At 40.9% G+C, this 15,246-nt stretch overlaps 1 protein-coding gene across 3 annotated transcripts in view; it reads right to left on the reverse strand.

The window, feature by feature from the left end:
• Positions 1–3,456: 3,456 nt before the first annotated feature.
• The window catches only part of IPMK (inositol polyphosphate multikinase), a 46,511-nt gene continuing 34,721 nt past the window's right edge, over positions 3,457–15,246 (reverse strand). For 2 of the 3 annotated variants that reach the window (XM_087764839.1, XM_087764838.1), the window contains 2 exons: positions 10,294–10,375; positions 6,230–9,278 (listed from right to left, as the gene is read on the reverse strand). In XM_087764839.1, coding sequence (XP_087620965.1) covers positions 8,644–9,278; positions 10,294–10,375 — 717 coding nt within the window. In that variant the 3' untranslated portion in view covers positions 6,230–8,643. Of the gene's footprint in view, positions 9,279–10,293; positions 10,376–15,246 lie in introns of all 3 variants that reach the window. The other variant, XM_087764840.1, reaches the window with a different exon arrangement.

The following is a 15,246-nucleotide window of genomic DNA, read 5'->3' on the forward strand; positions in this document are numbered from 1 at the left end:
CCAACCCAGCTGCCTACGACCCAGAGCATCACATGGCACTTTACAGGTTAAAAACATTGCTTCCACCCCCCGATGGATTTTAGCAGAAAAAAAAGAAACAGTAAAGAAAAAAAAACTGGAAAGAGGATAGGGAGTCCCTGAGGTCGGCATCTCATGGTATAGGCAGAGGAGAGAGGAGGAAGATGCTCTGGCCACCAGTGCTGGAGAGGAGACATGCCCTGGGTGACCTCAGGAGGGTCCCGGGAGATGCATCATCCCCGGCTAAGGGAGTCCACAGTGACTTTAAACAGGGTAAGACCTAACAAGAGGCTGTGTGATTCTGCATGAGGGTCCGTCCAGCCCTGCTTTCCATCAATATTTTGCAAACCACACAGAGCATTCAAGCTATAGGAGACCCATTGCTTTTATGGACTTACAGAGTAGGACAACGCTGTTTTCTGCTTGGATCAAATAGAGACCCAATACAAATTCCCAACGGTTTTGATTGCTACTGAACACGATGTTTTTCCAGAATTACCTCTCCTACCCACAAACTTACATGAACAGGTACTGGAGAAGCCCGAGACCATAGGGGTGGCTTTTTGCATGCAAAAAGGATGACAAAACATCCTAGAGGAGATGCTACTCCAGTTGCAGACTCACACTATTTGAGAACAAATTGTTTGTGTTGACCAAATTCCAAGAAGTCCATATTTTCTTTGTAGCTGTTCCTGGTTTGTTTCTGGCTTTTCTTTTAGAAAGTAATTTTGCAAAATTGGTACTTTGGCATAGTATCTATTTGATAGCTTCCCATCTGCTTGCCCAATTTATATCCACTGAATTTGCTAACAAAAATCAACTTTTTATTGCTAGCCACATTGCAAAGCTTATATAGCTGTGGGAAAATGGGCTGCACTCCATTTTTCCTTATGCTTCATCAACCAAAGTGTGTGCTGACGCTGATTCTTTACTGCCGGCGGTGGGGACGCACAGTGCAGCAGGCTACAGGTTGCCCTACAGATGCACTGCACAGTACATAGGTAGATTTATTTGCTCTGCTGAGGGTCAAAGTAAATGTAGAGATGACCAGAGGAAAACATGTACTGACTGCAAGTATTTTAGAGTTTCTATTCAACATTACATTCATCATCAAATCTTGTGATGACCTAATCCACAAACTAAAATAAGTTGCATTTAGTGGAAGTCTACGTTTGGGGATGGCAAGAAGGACGAAAAGTACAAGCAAAGACAGCAGAGTGGCAACAGGAGATGAAGAGAAATGTTTGATATTAAAAGTAAGCCTTCTTAACGGCTCTCTAGCAATCCCCTTCCACAGCCGCAATCTCTCACCGCTTCCACTGTGCCCAGAAGAAGCACTTGTCTCCCCCAAAATGAGCCAAATCGAGGAAGTCAGGACAGCAGAAAATTAGTAATTTGTGTGTCAGATTGGTTTCCAGTGAAACCCACTCGCTGCAGAAAGCCTCGGCTGAGCTGGAGAGGTGGCAGGAACAGATCACCCAGGGCGAGGCGAGAGCAGGACCGTAATGTTTAGCATCCGTCAGCCGTTAGTCAGGCTTTGTGCAACAGAGAGGCGGGGGAAAAGAAACCCGATAGCTGTGCTAGCGAAGACTCGCAAGTAGAACTTTATGGTAAAAGAGTAGTAGGTTCGGTCTTCACACAGGGCTGTATCCAAACAGCCGAAACGCCACGTCCCTCCTGGATGGGGTTTCCTTGTGGGGGGGCTCTGCGCAGCTCCCCTCTGCACCTCCCCACGTGAAATTTTCTTTGTCTGAGTCAGTTTTCAGCCACGTCAGCTCCCCAACATGTTTCACTGTGCAGCCGGTCAAACCCTCACGTCAGCACGAGGAAGGAGACAGCAGAGATGAGGTGACCCCCAACTGGGCGATACCCCACTGACAAGTCATTTCAGCAGGCAACGAAGGAGCATGGTTCCTCCTTCACTCTAAAACAACAAGGAAATGGGGTTTTCTTTACAGGATTCTTCAATGCATAGCCACCAGTCAGATTTTTTAAATTTTAAACCCAATAAAAACTAGATCCTCACAAAACTATGCTTCTTGCCACAGCTGCAGCCTCACCCCATTTTTAATCCTTTCTCAAATTCTGGAGCATGGGAAGGAAGGCTGCGCAGACCCACAGGACAGAGAGTAATGAACGCATTTAGAAAGCTTTTGGTATACAGGCAAGACAACGCCTTTTAAAAAAAAAACCAACCAACCAACCAACCAAAACCCAAACACCAAAACCAAACAGATTTACAACAAAACTGGAAAGCTGTTCTTGCTGGCTTTCAGAATTAGCGACCTGATCGTGGACACGAAAGGACTTGTCGTCAACAACATACACAGCCTCTCATGGACCTGGTAAGTGTTTTGCAGGATGAATTTAAAGGATTATGGAAATTTTAGATACAGACATCCTCCATAAACAATTTAATTCATTTACTGGAAGGTATGGTGTAAAATAAGACTGCTATGCTCTATATTCCCGAATAACTGCAGGTATTGTCTGCAAGTATCCCTTAGCTGGAAACTACTATTAATTGGCACCCACTGTTCCCATATAATTACAACCACGAAGCCCATCAGTTGATTAATTCAATTTAGTTTTCGCATCTGCAAAGCAGTAACTCTGTTGCCTGCCTTAACATAGGCAGTAAATTCTTTCATGCACAGGTCAGATTATGTCCTCTTTGAGGACAACTCGCAGGATCCTGCTTCACAACCCAGAGCACAAAGGCAAATCATGGCTTTTCCACCTTTCCATCTCTGCCTTCCTTTTACTGCCCAACTACTCACTCTCTTCTGAAAGGCCAAGGAGAAAAACCAAGTCAGCTTTAACACCCTTAAGCTGTGATTTTCACAGCTTTCGATCAAACATTAAAGGTAACCTTGAGGTTCAATTCTTCTGGAGTAAAATAGCCATTTTCCAGTTGCTCATCAAGGCCTGAACTGTCGCAAATTTAGGAAAAATCCCTTTCAGTTGTTTTTTGCTGTGTCTCCATTAGGGGGACGGCTTTGTCTTTTCCAATCCTCCAATCCTCCCTTCCATTCAGAGAAGTATTTCCTAGCAGGGAATCAGGTTTTAGGAAAAAGACTGGTGGACTGCTATGGAAATCAAATGCAACGCTGACCAACAATTCACATGCAACACAGCAAAGCACGGGCTTTTGTTCAAAAAACAAGTTGTTTGGGGGTTATTTTTGTATGCGGATTTGGATTTTTTTTTTTTTTTTTTCATTTTATAGAGGTGATTCGTGTATACCAGGGCAGGTATTCCCAACAAACAATGGCAAAAATACGGTGGTAAAGCAAAACTGGTAAATCCAAGGTAAACACCCATTATAGAGCGCATAGAAAAGAGAAGAAAGAAAGAGGGATTAATCAGTGCAGGTATATTCAAGAAAACTTTTTCTCAATCTTCCTGTATTAAAAAGAAACCAATTATACTTGCAAGTCACTTGCAGAAAATTTTAATAGTTTGCCAAATATACAGCTATTAGAATTACCCTAAATATCACTTAATATATAATTAAGTTACAAAAGTTGGTAGATAGCATAGTACAATGTTCTATAAAATAAACACATGTAATATTAACAATGCCCCCTGCAGTCCAATAATGGCAAAAAATAGCAAATGAAATTACAAACACATACAAATTAGAAGAGATTGAGTGACGGCTTGAGACACTTGAATCAAAGAAACTGAGACCAGACTAGACTAGATACATTCATCCATCAAGCATAATTAATGTAGAATTTTAGATTTTAAAAACAATTAACAACACAACATCAGGTGCAATTTCACATGCTTTCAATTATCTTCCAGTACAGTTCCCAGAGTATTAAAGTGCCTTTGTGCACTCTAGTTTCATTTAAAGTCAGGTGCAACACACGTATTTGGAAGTTACTTCATAGGTCACTTTTTTAAAAAAAATCAAATAACTATTTGAACCAATCTACACGTTTCAAACTAAGGCGGTTTTAAAGTACCTTTGTTCTGACGATTTGCTGTTGAATGTCATATAGTAAACAAATTAAACTCCAAACACACGGGGCCCATCTCCGCTAAACAAGACTACAGTAAAAGACATTTCCTGAAGTGTGTTTTCTGCTGTACGATCCTTAGCTTTTCTCCTATTTCCCCTTTCAAACGCTGCTCAGTTACATTTGTCCTTTGGATGACAACCTTCTCTGCAGCTTTCATTTATAGATTGCCGTGAACATGGAAAACGGGCAGCATTTGGCCTGTGGCTATGGAGAGGAATGTACTTCCCAGGTAACACCCTACCACGGTCTGTTGTAACTCGATGCATACGCATGGCATATTCTCCCTGCAAGATACTTGAAGACTTGCGGCCTTTGGATCTTACCTGTAGCCATTACCTGCACTGCAGAACTGACCAGATGTCCTACTCAGGGCTCCTTATGAACTTTCACCGCTTCCCGCTATGCTACCTTCTTAAACCCAAACCTCAATATTAATTGCAGTAAGAAACGGAAAACTTCACGCAGTTTGGCTGTCACTCGCCTTGCCCCCAAAATGTCCTCTTCAAAACACAAAGAAGTTTCACAAAACCTACGATCCCGTCTCCCATCGAGGCATGCTCCCCACTAACGTTCCATTCCTAGTCTTTCATGGGAAAGAGTGCAAAAGGGAAATTGCATTTCCCACCGTATTTGAGGCATTTTGATAGTGGTTTTCAATACCTGCACTTTAAGAGCAGTTATGGGGAATAAGTTTTTTAGGAAATAAAAATTTCACTTTAAATCATTTCACAATGATGCTACAGGAGATTACCAGTGGCAAGGGCCGAAGAAGGCACTCAGGAGGAAAGCTTACTTGGAGAAAAAAAAAAAAATATTAGGAAGGAGGATGAACAACTAATCGTAACTTTAAACAGCAGATGTGGATGCAAGTCTCTATCCCTCCACTGTCTTCCTATAACTTGATAGTACTTCACATCTTGAAGTGAGAAAACAATTACAATGATTTTAAAAGTTCAGGCTGTAAACACCCCTGCCTGCCATGGCCAGCGCAGGTGATGCCTTCCCTTCCCCACTGCTGCTGTTACATCTAAAAAGGCCCATTTTAAATACTGCATTATCCAGACTCAGATCAGCAGGAGCTCTCTGCAGGTGAGGAAGTTTTACTGGGGCTCTAGATGTATAATACACTAACGTCTTAAAATATCACGTGCAATGAAATATTTCAAGAACGTATGCACTCTGTTAATCAAACTAGAGGGAATTAGTGATTTCCTAATCTACTGAGTACTTTAAAAGTTCTCCACGAAACTGTAGGGTTATGGACAAGAACGGTCTGGCTATGCATTACAGCAGAAAAAAAAAAATGGAAAACAGTACAAGTTTCATGTGAATTACAACTATATGTAAAGTGTCTGGTTTAGTTCATAAAATGATTTGATTAAAATACTTTAAACATCTCATAATGGTATAACAATTTCCAATGTAATTTATGCAACAAAGTCCACCCATATCCAAAAATACCATATATGTAAATGCTTTTTTATAAAACTTTATACAATTCAAGCTCTCACTAGGTAAGCCTATACACAATTCTCACAATCACCTAGGTAGAAAGTCTTCAGAAAAGTATATTCTCAGAGAGTACATGAACGACAGTGCTTCCATGAATCGTCCCTTTTGACAATTGATTCTGCTAAATCAAACTCTTATTGCTTAAAACCAAAACAGACAGCTTTCGTCAATGACAACAGCACTCAGATAGACCACACCAGTCTGGGGAAGGGGCCTGCTTGCAGTTTTATGGGACAGAAATACCTATACGCCTCATTACCATTTCCGTAAAGATTTCCACGTAACTGTCCCCTGTCCTGTACTCTTCGTACAGAGAACAAAAGAGGCATCGCTGGGAGGGAGGAAGATCGATGGCGATGCATAATTTAGCGACCAGTGCCTCCCTCTTCATTTTCTAATTAATTCTGTAATCTGTTCAATGATTTCTGTGAATGTGTCTCCAACTATAACTGAAACCAATCTGATCAGATACAAGACACTACAAACACCGAATCTAAAATGTGCAAGAACAACGTGAATATAACGCCTTTGCAGGCTTAAATTCACAGCTGGTACTACACCAAAACACCTCTACAGCAAGCTTTATTTACACAACTTCCAATTAAAAATACTGTTATCTCTCCAGCTACATTTTAAATTAATAGAAATACATCCATAATAACTACCGGTAAAAAAACATGATAAAATTATTTTATTTTTTTTATTCAAAATATTCTGACAGTTTAACAATATTCCAGGTGCATTACAAACACTGCCATAGTCAACACAAGAATCAATACTTAAAGAGCATTCAAACACTGAAGACATCTATCTTAAAGCAGAGACAGGAGAATGCGCTTATACTAAGAGCATACAGATCATTTTCCAATAACTGACTACTTTGAGGCAGATGTCTGATTTCTCCGGCACAAAATGGATTAAAATCCAGAAGAGATGAATTACAGAGGACAAAAATTCAGATGTATAAATGTTTCCCCCCGTATTTTCTATAAAACATTGTGAATTTATCATACAAGGCCACTACCAGCCTAGACTACTCTAGTGTTGACTATTTACGGGATAGAACAACAAAATCATAACAGAGAAACCAGCGTCAAAGCTAACAAAACCACAATCTCTTCCTAGACTATGGCTTAAATTAGTTCACAGAGAATTGGGAATATATTAACTACATGATGCAATGGAAATACCAGGTAGAAAAAAAAATACTTTATCTTCCTGATATTTTCCCCTCAGCCTTCACCATAATTTGCATAAAATTTTCAACAAAATGATACTGCCCCTCCTGCAAGCGTCTTTTCCCACGCTTCAAAAACATTATGTTACTAACAGATTGATTTCATTCTTGAATGTATTGGCCAATATTAGCTCTAAAGTTTAAACAATATAGTTCTACACATAATACCCTGTTTCTTCCAATTAACTCAGGTTCTCAAAGAGCTAAAATTTCAGCTTTATTTAAAACAGCCTATTTGTTTGAAAAAGTATCTCTTTCTGATATAGAAAACACATGTCAAGTAGAGAACTTGCAAAGACGTGTACACAAATGAGTGCATAGTGCAGAACATCATACAGAGAGAGCAGCAAGGCCACGGTGTCACATTAAGTCCACATGTAAAAGATGTACGTTTCCAATGACCAAATCCATTCTAAAAAGTTTTACTTCTGGGGCTTGCTTAAAGCATTAAAACCTTGCTCTATGGATGGCAAGGCTCCTCCACCCCGACTTTTCGTATAGCTGACTATATACGCATGGTAGGACAGCCACATACACGGCATACAGAAGAGAGACACCAAAAATGCTTTGCATACATCATCCTGATCTCAAATATTCCATATGAAAGCTTTAATTTTTCCTGTGGAAAAGAAGGAAGTGGGACAACTTTCAAATTACAGAGCTTGCCTGTGTTTCATTTAAAAAAAAAAAAAAAAAGAGACGGCTTTAGCCCAGGGTAAGAGAGCCACAACTCCGTTGCGACAAGCGGAGGTACGTCTGGTTGCTCCAGGGCTGAACCGGATCCTCGCAGTAAAGGGTCCTTCACCTGTATTGCTCGTCGTTTTCCAGTCGGTGCTGCCCAGCAGTGGAAATGTGAAACGCTTGTTGCAAAAATACAAGCGGCAAACGGCTACAGGAAATCTCTGTATGCTTACTCAAAATGCTTTGTTTCCCCATTCAATTAGTTTGCTTTTAAAAGCAACGTTTTTGGAGAAGGGCCATCAGAACAAGGGAGCGAGGCATTTCCCTTAGTCACAACATCAGACACTCCATTAACAGATTGACTTAATCTCCTAAACCAAATTAGTTCCTGGAACATCTCACATTTGCATTCTTTTACTCTTCCTTAGGAACAAACAGTTTCTCTAGCAGTTGTGCAGTTTAAGCCTGTTACGATATTTTACTCCAGCATTTTCTTAGCACCTCAACACAAATTACGTTGTAGCTTGTCTGTGGTGAACGTCGGCTACGGGCAACCACCAAGAGGGGAAGCGCCCACACCAGTCTTGAAATAACAGCAATATCGTCCCGTGACATTGAAAAGCACTTTTTGATACAGTGGCTTCCAGGTTAGAGCACTGACTCAGAATGGGATTTCTCTCAAAGTAGGGTTAACTCCAGTTATTTAAAGACAGTAAACACAAGAGGGCAGTACTGAGGACATCAATCCTGCACTTTATATAGTTTTCAGTCCATTTTCTAAAAACCTGTTAATGGAGATACGGCTCAGCGTCAAGGCTAAGTGGGCAAATGTTATCTATGCTAAAGTCGTTATGGGAACTAGCATAACCCTTGCTGATTGTACAACTGTACTCCTTGGATTTAAGCCAACCACATACATTTCATCCTACTAATTTACCTATCCTGCTTAATCTCAAGTATCTTCATCCTTTCACACTCTCTAATTAACTATCAATTATTTTCCTGAGTGAGATTATAAAAAGTTAAACCCTTCTACCAAAAGTACAAAGACAAATAAAATATAGAACAATACAAACCCAGTTATACAGCATTACAAGTGCAGAAATTCTTCATGTTGTTGCTCTTCTTTATCATTGGCCCCCAGTAAAAACCATAGCAAAGAATTTAGTTATCCAAAATATTTTGAAGTACTGTGATTAAATTCTTCAGACCATAAATGTAGCCCTCATCCTTTGTGTTGCTAGGAAACACATGAGCAAAATCTATCATTCGGACTTCTACGTTTGCGCTTTCCTTGATCTCTGCTGGCATGTGACAGAAAACTTTTTCCAGCTGGGGTATAACGTTTCCATTCAGGTGCTCCTGTGTAATGCACGCGCTGCTCTTCCACACGTTGCCTTGCTCCAAGTTTTCAACTTTTAGTGAGAGTTGACTGTGGTGCCTTTTAGAGTATGCCTTTTTGTGAAGTGCATAAAATTTGGACAAGCCTTTACTTACAGAGGCCTCAATTTTTCCATTCTCTGTAGAATTTATTACATGAATATTATTATTATACTCCAGTATGTCTCCACCTGTTAACAGTCCTTTGGGCACTCCTCTCTTCTCTGCCAAGGTGACATCACTCAACCGCACGGTTGTTGCCTGACATGAACCTTCATAAACAAACAGTAGTGAGCTTGCATAAAAGTTGAGTTGCTTCTGGCCCTCAAACCACTCCAAAATTTTTTCAATCTTCTGAATGCTGGCAGCTATTGCATCTTTTCTCAAGCAGTACCCATTGTGGAAAAACTTGGAGATGCCTGCAAGAAATAGACACATTTTGGGATTATGTTCGCCCTGAAAAGAAATCAAACATTTTCCATTTCTTTCAGGACGAGAATCGTTCTTGATTTGAAGAAACAGACAGCATTCACATAGTTTCCTTTCAGGCAAGTACTAACTAAATCAGAAGCGAACTGAGGAACTCAGATACCTTCGGTCGCCCCACCTGTATAAGGCCAGCTGTATAATACTACAGATTGGGCTTGGATTGTAAATAAAATTAAGCAGTGTAGCAATCAAACAGTAGATGAACATGGTTCCTGCTCCCCATGTCATTTTAGCAAGCATCTGGACAGTTTTGGGCAGGGACCCATTAAATTCCCCAGGGATACCGAAGCTCAAGCAGCTCTTTATCGTGAGTGACAGAGCTGACAAGTTAGTGCCGGCTCTGGAGAGGGGTGTGTTTGTGCATGTGTCCTTCTGTCTCTCGGTGGGGGACAGATAAACACACATCAGTTAATAACTAGTTTGAAATAGTTATCACCACCAAACAGATGTACGCCGGTAGCATTTTTATTTATTGTTAATGTAGAGCAACATATGGATTGACTTCAACCAAGAAGGTCACTTTAACTGAAAGATGCATTTACAGTAGCTTTCTAATAGAAAAGACAGGACATATTCACAGAAGACAACTAGAGATAAAAAACATATATATTATTAAATATTTAATACTTCTAAAAGTTTTCTATTTCATTATAGTCTCAAAGCTGCAAAGAAACTGAATTCTACCACTATCACGCCCTTATTAGTAGTAAAACACATGTGATGAGGAAATTCCTATAGACTACACTGCTGTTAAAGCCAACTGCAAACTTCATTTAGGAGCGACGGGTAGTTCAAATGATACAAGAAACTGCAAAAGACCCATCTGGCAAGAGGAGAAAAAGGGACTTTTTAAATGGGAACGCACAGACTACTACAGTTCTATAAATAAGTAAATAAATGAAAACTATCCAAGAGCGCCAAATTCTGACACACAAATTCCCTTACCGTCCTTTACTGTTTCCTTTGTCAAGCTCCTTCCGTAGTGCTGGTTTTGCGTCTCATAGCTGTCAGAAGAGACATGGTAAACCTGCAAGAAACAAGGAGGTAACTCCGTACTTAATTCGAACAACCAATATTTCTGCAGAATTATGAGACACCTCGCAAACAGGCTACAAAATCTTTGGTACCATTTATCCCTCGCATAGTTTTAAGTTACTTGCAGCGGTCAGCACTGCCCTCTAGTGCTCTGATCTGCAAAATCCTCCCCCTTCACATCTTGGGGTCTAAGCTACAGCTTTCCTGCATTAGAAAGACATCATTACGTTGGCAAAAAGCAACATAACCGTTACGGGAAAACATTTTATATGGCACCTGCCTTGCAAATCAATGCTAAGGCTTGAAACTGTCATGCTCCTACCCCGGTTACTTTGAATATTACATCAGCAAGACGTAACAAGCTCAAAAATTCAATGCCATTATTTTGCAGTTCTTAAAACAATGAAAATATTAAGCACAGCAGCAAAACAATAAGAAACACTATGATGTGACCAGGAAGGCCCAGCGCCATGAGACCCATCTGAAACTATAATTGTTGGCACAAATGAGGTTATACTAAATAAATGACAGCAGTCGAGTGAAAGCTCGGTTCCAGCGCTGATAGTGGTACATCAGCTCTCGCCTGAGAGGGAGGCAACTCATATGGGTACACTTTTGTCCATATCAGGAATTGTACAAGCTTAACAACTTAATTCAAAAATGTTTTACAAAGAGACACATTTTCTCTCTAACTGAAATAATTTCCATAGTAGAAACATGCCAGCCACCCAGGCCCAAGTAGAATTTGTTTATCAGAGTGTAGACAATTCTTACTTGCAGAAATAATGGTGTTACCAAGCAGGCAGTTGTCTCTGGCAGAAACTTTGCGCTTGGCACTTGTTCAGACCACCCAGCCCTGCGGCACCCATCCTGGCTGCAGCGCTCTGCCCTCCCTTCACCCGCCATAAAAAGAGAGGATCCCACGGAAAGCAAGTTGGGGCGCACCGGTGAGGCGCCTGCCCCTGATCCCTCCTTTGGGGGTCTTTTTCTTGCTGTAGCCCACAGAGAAAGTCCAGGCCAGTGAAACATCAGTGCATAAAAAGGAGTGGTACCTGAGCAATAATTAAAAAAAAAAAAAAAAAATTCTGTTTCCATTGTAGCCCCCCACCCCGAAACCTCTCTCCCCCATCCAAACCATGACGAGCACAATATGAAAACACAGGTCTGTAACTGCTGCTTCGCAAAGTAGCTGGGAAGAGAAGTCTCAAATAGCTCTTATTTTGACAAAAAGATAGATGTAATTAAATTCAGGGTCCCCAAGGAACTTAAATCATAGTGTGTGGAAACTGATTTAAGTCATCAACCGTGAATTGAAGGGGCAGTAAATAATTCTGGTTATATTCAAGAAATCACGGTTGTAAGCCTGAATGTTTAAACTCACTTGGTAGCAGAGACACTTCCCACTGTTATGATTCTTATTTCCACTGTTAGGATAGTTATAGAAACCGAGGCCCTGATATCCACAAATTGCAGAAGAGCATAGCAGAGGTGAGTTATTCTAAAACAGCATCTGACAAGTGTGATTTTGGTTTCATGAAAACAACCGTTTTTCACCACTTTTTTTTTTTTCCAAAGCACGTAAAAGAGGTACAGCACACAACGTATGAACCCAAAGATTACTTATGTCAATACTTCAGGTACCAAAGTTATTTTCAAAAACATACAAAAAGTTTCAAAAACTTTTTAAATTTAAAGAGCCACAAGCCAAACATAATTAAATAGAGCAAGAATAAAAAAAAAAATATTGCTTAAGACGAGGATCGAGAGTCTGACGACTACATCTAAGTTTTCACTAGCTGTGTCTTCATTTTAGTAATATTAAATGTTCTCATTTCGTCCATCTAGGGGCAGCTTCCTCCATACACCGGCACTGCAGCACACTTCTGAACCAATAATCTTGTTTACCAGAACCTCATCTCCTCCCCCGTAGGAGCTAACAGTTTTTGTGACATGGGCACTTGCTCAAAAATGCTGATTAAGATCTGCAAGCTCATTTTGTTTTCCGAAGAAATGCTGGAGCAGCACATAAGCCCCCTCTGCTTCTAAGCTGGGTTTCCCGTGAAGCCACCCAACTTCTTCTCATAATTTGCACAAAACCATTCCCCCCCAAATGGCTTTCTACACAGTTTAAAAATACCCATGCAGATGTGCATGTTTTGCATTAACAGTGCATTTTTAACTATACAAAATGGTCGATAACAAACTACCAAGTCCCATACACATACCAACAGCGTAATGTATATATTTATCTTGTGAACAAGCAAAGACTCAGAACACCCTCAGTTACCAATGGGCTTGGCTGCAGACAACAGCATTAAAGGGCAACATATATAAGTAATCATGAAAGTATTCTCCATGTTCGCCAAAGAGCTGTCTCTTAATATTGTTTCAAGCCTTTTCTCAACTGTGAGGACGTGGCTATTTGAAACATTCCTGGGAAACCTCCACCGAATTCAAATACATTAAGCCCCATACTGAAAGCAGAGGAACAGAAAACCAAGTCCAAACAAAAATAATCTTTCACCAGTTCTTGCTTCACCCTCACCGACTCCCCAAAACACAGGGATGGCTGTGCTGTAGTAGAAGACTAAAATCAATTCCCTAGTCTACGGACCTCTTGCTTCACCGTGCTTCTGTTCATGCTGTCACTGCTACTAATCTACTACTAACCCTTCCCAAAAGGATATTTGCCTTTGAATCAACCTTTTTCTGTATCCCTGTTGTTGCAGCTGTTTGTACTAGCCCATTTCTGTCAAAACGATGACAAGTCAAATAAGTCAAATCTGTAACCTTAACAACGGCCAAGAAATTATTAGACGGGAAAATCTCCATTCTTGTCCACCTGCCCCAGCTCGTTACATGTTTGCTCTGTATTCACAATGAGTTTCACTGTATAGTGCAAGATAAAGAAAAAGGCAAAGAAACATTCTTACTACACAAGATCAGAGCTGTTTTGGCTGACAGTGCGGAGGCTTCTCCTTGTGCCTACAAGCAGCTCCCATTCGGTGAGGTTTCTGCATAAACAGAACTGGAATCCAGCATGCTAACAGGTTTGGTTTTTTAATTAGTAGTAGTAGGGACTCTGTATGGGCAGCACGTCAAAAAATCCAGATGATTAACTGTTGAGGGTAATTCTCTTCAGGCTTTCTCAACCTGCACTTGGCTTTTGTTTCCCCATGAGGTGTTAAGTTCTTGCAGCTTGCATATGCACACATATTTTTTTTACCCTTTTTTCAATCACGGTTAGTTCATCTGGCATTCTTGAACCGAGGCAAACCTTGAGCTAAAATAAAAAGTTGGTCCAGCATGGTCTTTAAAAAAGCACAACCCTTGCAAGATCTCAACAGTGAGATACACAGTTTGGAAACCTCGCAACTGAAGACGGGATTGAGGGAAACAAATATCAAAGGTTATGTAATGTTATTTACGGCAATTCAGTACCGACTTCCGTGGCGAGGCAGAAAAATACACACACTGTTCAAATACTTATCTGTGGCAACTCCCTAACTTCCAGAAAGTATAATTTAAATACATATTAAAACTAGCCTGTTTGGTGGAGATACGGCTAGCACAAATAAAAATCTCTATTAAATAACTCGCAGAGCTCTTTCACATCTGCAAAAAATATTAACTAATCCACATCACTGAAACTGGGGGAAAAAAAAAAAAATATTTTGAGTGGGCTCATAGAGTACTCTGTAGTACTACTGCAGAGCAAAGACAAACTCGATTGCACGCATGATATGGACTCGTGCGCCGCTGGCATTCCCACGTGCTAGCCGGTGCCCGGGAAGCAATTTCCCGCGGAGGTCCCGGTACCCATCCCTGCTCCCCCGCATGCCCAATGAGGGCAGCCCGGGACCTGCTCTTCTAAGCAAGGACACGGAGATTAGAGATACACGCTCTGATGCCGAGACATCCAGGCTTCAAAGGGCAAAGGGCTGAGCTGTCCACCCCCTGTATTTTTTCCCGTAAATATACTTAACAGTCACCCCTATTTTACACTCATACAGGTAAGAGCGAGCGAGTGTTTGTTACACAGAGTCTTCTGTTTACAGCAAGGCACCTCTGTGCTCATAACTGGCATCTGAAGGTCAGTACCCAGCCTGCTGCCGAAACTGGAGCCAAGCCGAAAGCAGGGGGTAAGTAGGCAGCACCCCCGCTAACCCAGGACATCCGACATCAACATCAGTCCACCACCTTGGCAGGGGGCAACTCCAGCGCCAGGCCAGGACCCACACCCACAGCTGGGTACCTTTTGCCTGGACCTCACGATTGTCCCTATATAAACATACAGGTTTCCTTCATGTCTGAAGAACCCAGGTTTCTCTGGAGTCCTGTGATCTCTCAGGGACTGATCCTGCCACAGCGGAAGACTTAAACACTGAGTTTTGAGAAGACTTATTTTTTCTTTTTCCAAAAGAAAGTAAAACAAGGATTTGAAGAAAACAATAACAAAGGGAGAAACTTTTAAAAATACATTCTCTTATTTGATACTACTGCTTTATAGTAACACTACAACACTATTACTGCTGCTGAGTGTGCCCATTTATCTAAACACCTCCCCTCCCCCTCTTTTTTAAAAAAAACAAAAACCAAAAAACTTACATTGCTGTTGCTAGACCACAACTGATGAAAGTACACACATCCCTGCTTGCTGCTGGCTTGAAAATTCAGCACAGGAAGGATGCGTCCCTGCTCCCCCCATTTCTAAGACTATAGTTATATATTATTCTGCCTGGTTTGCTTCTTTGCTCTTCTGGTATTTGACAGAGTGCTTTATATGATTAAGCATACCACCAAATGCTCTGACAATCAATATAAGGATTCTGGTAAGGTCCTTACATAAGTAAGTTGTAGAAT

Source organism: Nipponia nippon, unplaced genomic scaffold (assembly GCF_047370975.1).
Source record: "Nipponia nippon isolate SJK-2023a ecotype South Korea unplaced genomic scaffold, ASM4737097v1 scaffold_3, whole genome shotgun sequence".
Classification (NCBI taxonomy): Eukaryota; Metazoa; Chordata; class Aves; order Pelecaniformes; family Threskiornithidae; genus Nipponia; species Nipponia nippon.